This window comes from Odontesthes bonariensis, chromosome 9 (genome assembly GCF_027942865.1).
Source record: "Odontesthes bonariensis isolate fOdoBon6 chromosome 9, fOdoBon6.hap1, whole genome shotgun sequence".
Lineage (NCBI taxonomy): Eukaryota > Metazoa > Chordata > Actinopteri > Atheriniformes > Atherinopsidae > Odontesthes > Odontesthes bonariensis.
Window position 1 is genome coordinate 2,704,697 of NC_134514.1, and position 12,643 is coordinate 2,717,339.

Here is a 12,643-nt window from a genome sequence, read left to right on the forward strand (position 1 = left end):
TAACTACGTGCTGATCATATTCTGTCTGAGTACTTCCTGTTGGCCCTTTGAATGAATCCTGAGTTCTACAGAACCTCCTGTTCCATAAGCTCTGATCAGAAATGACACCGGGGGCGGCCATGATGGAACAGTCACCGGTTGCTATGGTGATTCCCGCCTTTTTCAGGGTCTGGGGGGCTAAAAATAGACCTTCAAACGGACACGAACGGATAGACGTGTCTTTAATAACCTGCTGTTATTATGGCAGCTTAAAGAGACAGTGATTGTGTAGAAACTAGGGCTGGGCAACGATTAAAATGTTTAATCTAATTAATCACATGATTTCCCTGATTAATCGCAATTAATCTCATTTGTACGCAGAATCCAAAAATGAATCCAAAAGTAGCGTATAGCTTTTAGCATTTAGCTTTATTTTAAATGTGCTGCCATATGAATGAAAGTGCCATAACATTTGTTGTGCAAACACACTTTTAACATCAGCATCTTTCTGTAGTTTTTATGTAGAAGCCTCGCTCCACTGTCTGTTTCCTTGAATGACTTGCTGCTATCAGTTGTGTGTTTTGCCTTTAAGTGATATTTTAGACTGGAACTACTACGCTGAGAAGACAATTCAACTTACTGACCAATGAAGACAACCCATGGCGCCTGCCCTGTCGGCGACTCGCTACCTGCGTGTGTGAAAGTTTTTTGTTTGTCGCGTTTATTCAATAACAGTTCATTGTTTAACACCAAATTCACTGACAACATGTTTGGACTTAAGGTGCACACGTTTGTGCAACTGTGGATACTGTGGCTTGTTTTATTGAGTGGATTTATCCGTCTCGATGTAAAATGTCTGGGAGCGGCTGACACGGCTGCAGTCGTCTCCTATACCGTGGGAGAGTTGCACTGCATTCGGGATACAATGACGAACGCTGAATGCCCACACTGGGACTTACCCCGGGAGCTAAAACGGAGAAAAAGAGGCCGACGGAGTGGTGTTAAGGTGCGGAACAGGCTCCGGAGGCACAAGCCTGTCCTCCCGTCTGTGATTATGGGAAACGTGCGCTCCATAGTCAACAAAGTTGATGAACTGGCATCATTGGTGAAGTATGACAGGCTTTACCGACAGTGCAGCCTTCTGTGCTTTACGGAGTCTTGGCTCACGGATAACGTTACTACGGCCTACACTGAAATGGATGGATTTACGCTGGTTCGACACAGGGCCGGCCCAAGCCTTTATGGGGCCTTAAGCAGAATTTCATTTGGGCCCCCCCTACCACCACCTCAGCTCCAGATGCCTCATTATTCCACAGGCTGCACTGTTATGTGTGTAACAGACCCACAATCATTAGCATTATTTGTAATCATCTTACATTATACAGGTGTCAGCAAACTCATAAATATGGTTTAAGCGACCGCATAGTTGGCATATGCCTTGGGCCGGCTCTGGTTCGACATGACAGGGACCCGGAGAAGGCAGGCAAAAAATCGGGTGGAGGCGTCTGCCTGTACGTGAACAAGCTTTGGTGTCATCCTGGTCACGTTACGGAGAAACGCAAAGTGTGTGACCCAAACGTTGAACTGCTGGCGGTGAGTTGCAGACCCTATTTCCTTCCACGCGAATTCTCGAATGTCATTGTAATCGTGGCATACATTCCACCATCTGCCAATGCCAAGTTGGCCACTGACACGATGTCAAGGGTTGTCCATGAACTTCAGAGTCGCACACCGGACGCGCTCGTTCTGATCAATGGTGATTTCAATCACTGCACTCTCTCTGCTTCGCTGCCCTCATTCAGGCAGTTTGTCAACTGTCCCACGAGGTGCGACAGAACTATTGACCTTTTTTATGCCAATATTAAAGACAGCTACACATCTACTGCCCTCCCTCCGCTGGGCAGGTCAGACCACAATCTAGTTCTCCTCTCCTCCAAGTACACCACTCTGGCTCAGAGACAGCCTATATCAACAAAATCAGTGCGTGTATGGTCAAAGAAGGCGTGCGAGGACTTGCAGGACTGTCTGGAGTGTAATGATTGGTCTGTTTTCTATGGCGAAAACCCAAATGAGGTGGACTGTGTTACTGAGCATGTCAAATTTTGTACGGACTTGGTTATTCCAAGTAAAACTATAAAACCGTTCTCTAATAATAAGCCATGGATTTCTAAAGAAATAAAGAATGCAATTAATGAAAAGAAAGTTGCCTTCATGAGTAAGGATAAGGACAGGATTAGAGTGGCACAGAGGAACCTAAAGGTTGCCATTGGGCAAGGAAAGAGGAATTACAAGGACAAGGTTGAGCACAAACTTCAGGAGTGTGACACCAGAGGTTTATGGAAAGGCCTTAAATCCATAACAGGATTTGGCCCTGTCACCAGTAGTATGAGTGTGGGGATATTTACGCCTGATGAGGCTAATCAGTTTTATGCTAGATTTGACTCTAGTGTGAACTCAACTGATCATCACATACCAGCAGATTACATTACACCTTTAGAGGAGGAAGAGGGGCATTCATCTCTCTGCCCTCCAATAACCATCACTGTTGAGGAGATACGCTCTCAGCTAAGGCTACGTGCCCACGACAACGGTAACGACAGATAAACGCAGAACATTTCCACAGATGTGCCTATCTTGCACACGGCGACGCCGTTTTTAGGAGTTCAAAACGGAGAAAACGCAAACGCCCTCCAGAGTGGAGATCTTGAAAACGATCCAACCTCTCGTCGCCGTAGGAACAGTTCAAAACGCAGAAGTGCGTTTTTTCCACACGTTAAGTGGGTAGTTCTCCATGAACGACTCCCATATCTCACTATATTTATTTTGGACACTCTCCCAATCCACATTATCCACTGCCTTCCTGGCTTTGTAGTTCAGGAGCAACTGGACCTCATCATCTGTCCAAACAAAGTTTGAAGGCGTACTGTTGTTGCTGCCGCGCTTCGCCATTTTCTTCCAACTGACGCAGAGGAAGTAGCCACAAAACAGGCATTTCTCATATTTATTAATATATAACAATGTAACTCATATAACAATACCAAAGGTATTGTTGCTACTGCCACCTACGTCCGGGGCGTGCATACTACATCGGCAAACTGCGAGTTTTATGAGTTTTATACGTTTTCCCTGTTCCCATGGATAGACAGATATCCACCCCCAAGCGCTCGTGAGAACGCAGATAAATTGTGGGTGAAAAAAACGGACATCTGCGTTTATGCTTCAGAGCGTTGTCGTGGGCACGTAGCCTAAGAAGGCTTAATGTAAAGAAGGCCCCTGGTCCGGATGGGATCATGCCACGTGTCCTCAAAGTGTGTGCTGATCAGTTGTGTGGGGTCTTACATCATCTGTTTACCCTGTCTTTGTCACTGTCAAAAATCCCCACTATATGGAAGACATCCTGTATTGTACCAGTGCCTAAGAAACCTAATGCCAAGGCTGTTAAAGACTTGAGACCCATTGCCTTGACCTCCCATGTGATGAAGTGTTTTGAGAGGACGGTGCTGGGACACCTGAGGGCACAGGTCAGTGCCTTTCAGGACCCACTGCAATTTGCATGCAGGGGGGGTGTGGGTACAGATGATGCCCTTATTTATCTGCTACATAAGGTGTATAGCCATCTGGAGACCTCTGCTGCATCTGTGAGAACAATGTTCTTGGATTTCTAGTGCTTTTAACACTTTACAACCTCACATTTTATCTAAAAAGCTTCATGGTTATACACTTCACAACTCCGCTGTTAGCTGGATCACTGACTACCTTACAGGTAGACCTCAGCATGTAAGAATCCACAACAGCACATCAGACTCCATTATAACAAACACAGGTGCACCACAAGGAACTGTTTTATCTCCATTTTTATTCACCTTACACACCTCTGACTGCAGACATGGTAGTTTGTCCTGTCATCTGCAGAAATTCTCAGATGACTCTGCATTAGTGGGCTGCATCAACAATAATAACTATGCTGCATATCAGGCTGAGATAGATCATTTTGTCAACTGGAGTGAACATGCCCATCTCATTTTAAATGTGGAGAAGACCAAGGAACTCATAATTGATTTTAGGAAGAATAAAATTGTTCCAGCCCCTATTTTAATCAAAGGTCATCCTGTAGAAGCTGTCTCCTCCTATAAATACTTGGGCGTCCATCTTGACAGTAAACTGGACTGGAAGGAGAACAGCAGGGTGATTTTTAAGAAGGTCCAATCAAGACTCTTTTTTAAGGAAACTAAGGTCATTTGATTTGGGGAGGCCTATTTTAAACACATTTTATCATTTTATGCTGTTATGTGCTGGGGTGGAGGGATTTCACTGGAGTACAGAAACAGGATAAATAAGCTTATCAAGAAAGCGGGGTCCATCACGGGTGTGTGTTTTAATTCGGTGGAGCAAATTTTAGAGGAGCGGACAATGAGGAAGGTGTACAGTGTGCTGAGCATGGTCGACCACCCACTGTACAGCTCATTCACAAAGAGTGGCAGGAGCCAAAGGCTCCTCCTTCCTAGGTGCTCCACCGAAAGGTTTAGACGTTCTTTTATTCCTGCAGCCATCAGACTTTTAACAACAGCTGCTGAGTGCGCTTTTTTAGTGGTTTTATGTGTTTTTTAATTGTTGTGGTGATTCTTTGTGTGTTTTTATGATGGACTGTTTCTTGTTTCTTGTTTCTTATTTATTTTTAGCTCTTATTTATTTATTATGTGTTTGTCTATGTGTTTGTTATGTAATGTCTGGATGACCAGGTGGCATTTAATTTCCCCATTGGGGATTAATAATAAAGTCTCTCAATCAATCAATTCAACTTGGCTGTGTTTACAGATGACTTTGGTTCTGTCGACTCCGCCGTCTGGAAGAACTTTAAAATGAAAATGGCCGAGTAAAAGTTCCGTACCCTTCTCCATGTTTGGTGGATCTGCCGATTACTTTCTTTTCCTGTTCCACAGCAGACAGCAACAGACTTTTACAGAATAAAAGCCTGTGAGCTACAGACTTTTACAAAATAAAAGCCTGTGAGCAACAGACTTTTACAAAATAAAAGCCTGTGAGCTACAGACTTTTACAAAATAAAAGCCTGTGAGCAACAGACTTTTACAAAATAAAAGCCTGTGAGCAACAGACTTTTACAAAATAAAAGCCTGTGAGCAACAGACTTTTACAGAATAAAAGCCTGTGAGCAGCAGACTTTTACAGAATAAAAGCCTGTGAGCTACAGACTTTTACAAAATAAAAGCCTGTGAGCAGCAGACTTTTACAAATAATAAAATAAATAATAAAATCTGCGTTAATGCGCGATAAAATATGTATCGGCGTTAAATAATTAACGAGTTAACGCGCCCAGCAGCACTAGTAGAAACCATAACAGACGCAGGAACACAGTAAAAGTCCGACTTCCTGTGACTTAAAGTGTGTCTGAGCTGCAGGGCTGCAAAGACCTCCCGTTTTGTTCTCTATCTGGATGTTTTTTTGTACTTTTTTTACAAATTTCATTAACACGGCACGATGAATTCTGGAATTCCTTCCAGAAGTCAAAGCAGAGTTTGCACTCGCACCCCAAACTCTTCCTCTAATGGGGACCAGCTGTCACCTGGAGCCCCGACGGTTGAGTCAAACACGAGCCGGCGAACCGGTCCGTGAAGCAGCCCGTCCCAGAGTGGCGTCCCGCCTGGTTCTGGTCCAAGCCCACCTCTGAGAGAAAGCCCGCTCTTTGTTCTCTGATGTTTGCTCTGCTCTACGGTGGCCAGTTTAAACACTGGTCAAACATGTGTTTGGATCTGTGCTGGGAACTTCCCAGAATCCTCAGCTCAGTCATCTGTGATTAAGTGAGCCGCTTGGATCGCTCTCTCCTGTCGAATCCCTCGTTTTGCTCTTCAGTCAGAAGCTTTTGAACGTGTTTTAATGCGTGAGATTCATTTCCCACAGTTGGCTTGGAGCTGCTGCTGTCAGACAGTCGAGAAAAAGGATGAATTTATGACCCAAAAAGCCACTTAAGGGGTAAAGTTCATGATGTTAAAGCTGGTTTTGTTGCTGTTGGACATTTTAATAAAAGTGATGGTAAATAATAGCCCTCATCTGTCTGACTTTTTCCATAAAGATGATATTTTTCAGTCTTTTAGGACAAAATTCCCCTTTTCTTTTGTTTCTGACTGACCACCGCAGCTCAACAAATGAGGAAATGTACACTAAAACATCTGGATCTCTTAGATATATCCCCTCTTCGTCACATATTTATTTGTATTTCGAATCGTCTCGTGTTTGTCGTTTCAGGAACTTTCGAAGCACTTCGATAAGAGCGACCCCGGATATGAAGTCGTGGAGGACGCCATCATCACCATGACGGCGGTGGCCTGGTACATCAACGACATGAAGAGGAAGCAGGAGCACGCCGTGCGGCTGCAGGTAGAGCAGCCGGGAAACTGAAATCAAACCCAGTTAACATGTTAAAGGTTAAAGGTCACAAGGTCAGAAACCCAAGGGCTACATCTCAGACTCTGCAGGCCTCAGTTAGCATGTTAAAGGTTAAAGGTCACCCCAAGGTCAGAAACCCAAGAGCTACATCTCAGACTCTGCAGGCCTCAGTTAGCATGTTAAAGGTTAAAGGTCACCCCAAGGTCAGAAACCCAAGAGCTGCATCTCAGACTCTGCAGGCCTCAGTTAGCATGTTAAAGGTTAAAGGTCACCCCAAGGTCAGAAACCCAAGAGCTACATCTCAGACTCTGCAGGCCTCAGTTAGCATGTTAAAGGTTAAAGGTCACCCCAAGGTCAGAAACCCAAGAGCTACATCTCAGACTCTGCAGGCCTCAGTTAGCATGTTAAAGGTTAAAGGTCACCCCAAGGTCAGAAACCCAAGAGCTACATCTCAGACTCTGCAGGCCTCAGTTAGCATGTTAAAGGTTAAAGGTCACAAGGTCAGAAACCCAAGGGCTACATCTCAGACTCTGCAGGCCTCAGTTAGCATGTTAAAGGTTAAAGGTCACCCCAAGGTCAGAAACCAAGAGCTACATCTCAGACTCAGGCAAAGAGGAAATGTGTTGAGATGGCTGCAGTTCGCAGTTTCCACCACTAGATGTCAGCATATCACACGACTTTAATGTGGTTAAAATGTTTGGAAGTGGATTAAATCAGATAAATATGCCGTCATTAAACAGGGATTACCTCTGTTGTTGGGTCTCTCCATTAAATTAACGAGTTTAGCACTTTGATCCAAAAACCGTTCTCTCATTCACACAAACAGTTGGTGGAGAAAAGTGTGTAAAACGAACACAGCTGAAACTTTTCCAGCTGGCTGCTCGGGTCGTGATATCAGGGTTCGCTGGGTTTCATTAGCAGACTTGAGTCCAGTTTTAGTTTCACAGTCCAGCTGTCAGTCACATCAAAGCCCCCCACGAGCCTTAGAAGTTCAGTATGATCACTTTCCAGCTCCAGAATCAGAGGAAAATTAAGCAGCTGAGCCTGTAACGAGCTGCAGATGCTGACAGCAAACAGGAAAACGAGCTCCTCCGACATGCAGACGTGTGAATGTTTTAGGTATTTCCTGAACTCCTGAAGTGCCTGCAGGATCCAACCTCTCACACTGGAAAAAATCAAAGTCTTAGCAAGTATATTTGTCTAATTTCTAGTCAAAATATCTCATTACACTTAATATAAGACACAACTGCCTAACAAGTTCTATTTCAGCCAGATATAGGGACTTGTTTGAAGACAATACATCTGGAATATCTTGTTAAATGAAAAAGTCTTGAAAACAAATTGTTTTGAGTCACATATCATATGAAACAAGCTTTTTTTTTTTACATTTGAAGAGGTTTTTAAGTTAATTTCAAGATCACTTTTATCTCAAAAGTCCTAAATATCACATCTTATTTCAAGAAATCTGGACAAGCCGATTTTCACTAGTTCCATTGGCAGATTTATTTTTGCTTATTTCAAGCAAAATCCAAAAATAAGTTTTTTTTACTTATTTTTGGAGGGGCATTTTTTCCAGTGCACTGGCCCTCAGGCACCTGGAGGTCAACCAGGCGACCTTAAGGTGCCAAACTCTGCTCTCCACATGTCCCCCGACACATGTTCACATGCACAGGAACATGTTATTAACTGGTTTACACAGACCTGAGTGTGTTCATCAGCTCCGCCACATCTCTCTGCATCTCAGCTGAGTTCAGTTCACGTCAGTATTTTAAAGGCACTGCCTCATTGGGTTTTGATGTCCATTAACCACGCTCAATTGCGTTGTCACAAGCAATTGTCTGATCTGCTATAAAGAAGCTATAAAACAGTGGCAATTTTCAATTTAGATTTAAAAAAACTCCCACGACCTGTGGGAACAGTTCTTGATATAAACAGCAAAAGGGGAAATTAAGATTAAACAGATTAAAAACCTCCTTGTCAAAAGAGCAGCAAACTGTTTTGACGGATGATGTAAAAGTTGACCCTGTAATGCTCATGAATGACTGGTCGCTAAGAGGCCCAGCAGGAGAACACAGTGCCAACATGAACAAGGGTCAGACTGTCATAATGTTGATGAGCATTTCATAAAGTACTTCAAACTGAGAGAGATAATCAGGATAATATATGCAAAGTTTTATGTGATGAAAACAAATCATCAGATGTAGTTTTAGCTTTCTGTCACTCAGGGTACCTGTTGTAAGGTGTTGAGAAAGTAGCCATCACTACATCCCTCCCCCTAACATCTGTTACAGCCTGCAGGATGTGAGAAACTGATGTCCGGGCTGTGTTCGAAACCGCATACTGCATACTGCATACTGCATACTACATACTGCATACTACATACTACATACTGCATACTACATACTACATACTGCATACTACATACTGCATACTGCATACTACATACTGCATACTGCATACTACATACTGCATACTGCATACTACATACTACATACTACATACTGCATACTACATACTGCATACTGCATACTACATACTGCATACTGCATACTGCATACTACATACTGCATACTGCATACTACATACTGCATACTACATACTACATACTGCATACTACATACTACATACTGCATACTGCATACTGCATACTACATACTGCATACTACATACTGCATACTGCATACTACATACTACATACTGCATACTGCATACTACATACTACATACTACATACTGCATACTACATACTGCATACTGCATACTACATACTGCATACTGCATACTGCATACTACATACTGCATACTACATACTACATACTGCATACTACATACTACATACTGCATACTACATACTGCATACTGCATACTACATACTGCATACTGCATACTACATACTGCATACTACATACTACATACTGCATACTGCATACTGCATACTACATACTGCATACTACATACTGCATACTGCATACTACATACTGCATACTGCATACTACATACTGCATACTGCATACTGCATACTGCATACTACATACTGCATACTACATACTGCATACTACATACTGCATACTGCATAATATATACTACATACTACATACTGCATACTACATACTACATACTGCATACTGCATACTACATACTGCATACTACATACTACATACTACATACTGCATACTACATACTGCATACCGCATACTACATACTACATACTGCATACTACATACTACATACTGCATACTACATACTGCATACTACATACTGCATACTACATACTACATACTGCATACTGCATACTACATACTGCATACTGCATACTGCATACTGCATACTACATACTGCATACTGTATACTACATACTACATACTGCATACTACATACTACATACTGCATACTACATACTGCATACTGCATACTACATACTGCATACTACATACTGCATACCGCATACTACATACTACATACTGCATACTACATACTACATACTGCATACTACATACTGCATACTACATACTGCATACTGCATACTACATACTACATACTGCATACTACATACTGCATACTACATACTGCATACTACATACTACATACTGCATACTGCATACTACATACTGCATACTGCATACTGCATACTGCATACTACATACTGTATACTACATACTACATACTGCATACTACATACTACATACTGCATACTACATACTACATACTGCATACTGTATACTACATACTACATACTGCATACTACATACTACATACTGCATACTACATACTGCATACTGCATACTACATACTGCATACTACATACTGCATACTGCATACTACATACTACATACTGCATACTGCATACTACATACTACATACTACATACTGCATACTACATACTGCATACTGCATACTACATACTGCATACTACATACTACATACTGCATACTACATACTACATACTGCATACTACATACTACATACTGCATACTACATACTGCATACTGCATACTACATACTGCATACTGCATACTACATACTGCATACTGCATACTACATACTGCATACTACATACTACATACTGCATACTACATACTGCATACTACATACTGCATACTACATACTACATACTACATACTGCATACTTCATACTACATACTGCATACTGCATACTGCATACTGCATACTACATACTGCATACTGCATACTACATACTGCATACTACATACTGCATACTACATACTGCATACTGCATAATACATACTACATACTACATACTGCATACTACATACTACATACTGCATACTGCATACTACATACTGCATACTACATACTGCATACTGCATACTGCATACTACATACTGCATACTACATACTGCATACCGCATACTACATACTACATACTGCATACTACATACTACATACTACATACTGCATACTACATACTGCATACTGTATACTACATACTGCATACTGCATACTACATACTGCATACTGTATACTACATACTGCATACTACATACTGCATACTGCATACTGTATACTACATACTGCATACTGTATACTACATACTACATACTGCATACTGTATACTGTATACTACATACTACATACTACATACTACATACTGCATACTACATACTACATACTGCATACTGCATACTACATACTGCATACTACATACTGCATACTGCATACTGCATACTACATACTGCATACTACATACTGCATACCGCATACTACATACTACATACTGCATACTACATACTACATACTACATACTGCATACTACATACTGCATACTGTATACTACATACTGCATACTGCATACTACATACTGCATACTGTATACTACATACTGCATACTACATACTGCATACTGCATACTGTATACTACATACTGCATACTGTATACTACATACTACATACTGCATACTGTATACTGTATACTACATACTACATACTGTATACTACATACTGCATACTACATACTGCATACTGTATACTACATACTACATACTCATCGATCAGACAGTATGCAGAGCGTTTACCCACAATGCATTTTGCTCCCGCCCGAGCCGAAATCAGCCGGCCTGAAGCTGATTTCGCTTAAAAAAAAATGATAATAACTGTAAACAAAGTGCCCCCTTCTCTCCTTTATATTTATCATTCATGTGATCTGTTTTTAAAGGTTTCTGTCCTGTTCTTTTTAGATTGTATTTGAATTACAGAGCAACCTCCATCCATCATCTAAAAAGTAAATTATTAATAAAAACTCAAGCTAGTTTGAACCTTTATTATAGTTTTAATGTCACTAATGGTTGCCTCTGGTTCCTGGTTTGCCTCAGGGGCCCATCCTCGGCCCCTTCCTTTTCGACTGTGTGGAAAAAGGTTTAAGATTTTTCTTAAACCTTAAAAAAGGTTTAACCTTGGGATCCTCCAGGAGGAGCTGGAGAGGGATGGATGGGTTTACCTGCTGGAGTGTGTTTGGACAGTTTACCCAGAAACCTCTGACCTGTAACCACATCTCTGCAGGAGATCGAGTCTCTGCTGGTGAACTGGAGCGGGCCCGACCTCGGCGGGTTTGGAGAGCTGGTTCTGGAGGGTTCCTTTAAGGTCCAAAGAGTGAAGAAGGAGAGGGCCTTCTTCCTGTTCGACAAGATGCTGCTGATCGCCAAGAAGAGGCTGGAGCTGTTCGTCTACAGCACGCATATATTTGTAAGGAAAAGAGATTGTTTTTCTGCTTTAAAAGCCTCTGAGAGGAAGACTCCTGCTCATTCCCACCTGCTGTTCTCAGTGCTGCAACCTGCTGCTGGTGGAGACGCTGAAGGACCCGCTGTGCTTCCGGGTGTCGGACCAGACCATCGCCAAGCAGCAGCACGTCGTCCAGGTTAGTCGCCTCCGCTCTGATGTCATCACGCTGCGGAACACCTTTAACCCTCCTTCCTTATTATTTTAATTATTTTTTAATAATTATTTATTACCCTCATTCCTTATTATTTTTATTATTTTTTAATAATTATTTATTACCCTCATTCCTTATTATTTTTATTATTTTTAATGTTTATTTATTACCCTCCTTCCTTATTATTTTATTATTTTTTAATTATTATTTATTACCCTCCCTCCTTATTATTTTATAATTTTTTAATGATTATTTATTACCCTCATTCCTTATTATTTTTAATATCTTTTTAATTATTATTTATTACCCTCCTTCCTTATTATTTTTATTATTTTTAATTATTATTTATTACCCTCCTTCCTTATTATTTTTATTA

The 12,643-nt window shown here is 41.5% G+C and overlaps 1 protein-coding gene across 1 annotated transcript in view; it reads left to right on the forward strand.

Annotated features, from left to right (window-relative positions):
• plekhg2 (pleckstrin homology domain containing, family G (with RhoGef domain) member 2) overlaps positions 1-12,643 on the forward strand; it is a 161,045-nt gene that overhangs the window by 123,977 nt on the left and 24,425 nt on the right. Inside the window, exons 8-10 of the mRNA XM_075474552.1 lie at positions 6,241-6,372; positions 11,898-12,080; positions 12,160-12,252. Of these exons, the coding sequence (XP_075330667.1) occupies positions 6,241-6,372; positions 11,898-12,080; positions 12,160-12,252 (408 nt within the window). The remainder of the gene's footprint in view (positions 1-6,240; positions 6,373-11,897; positions 12,081-12,159; positions 12,253-12,643) is intronic.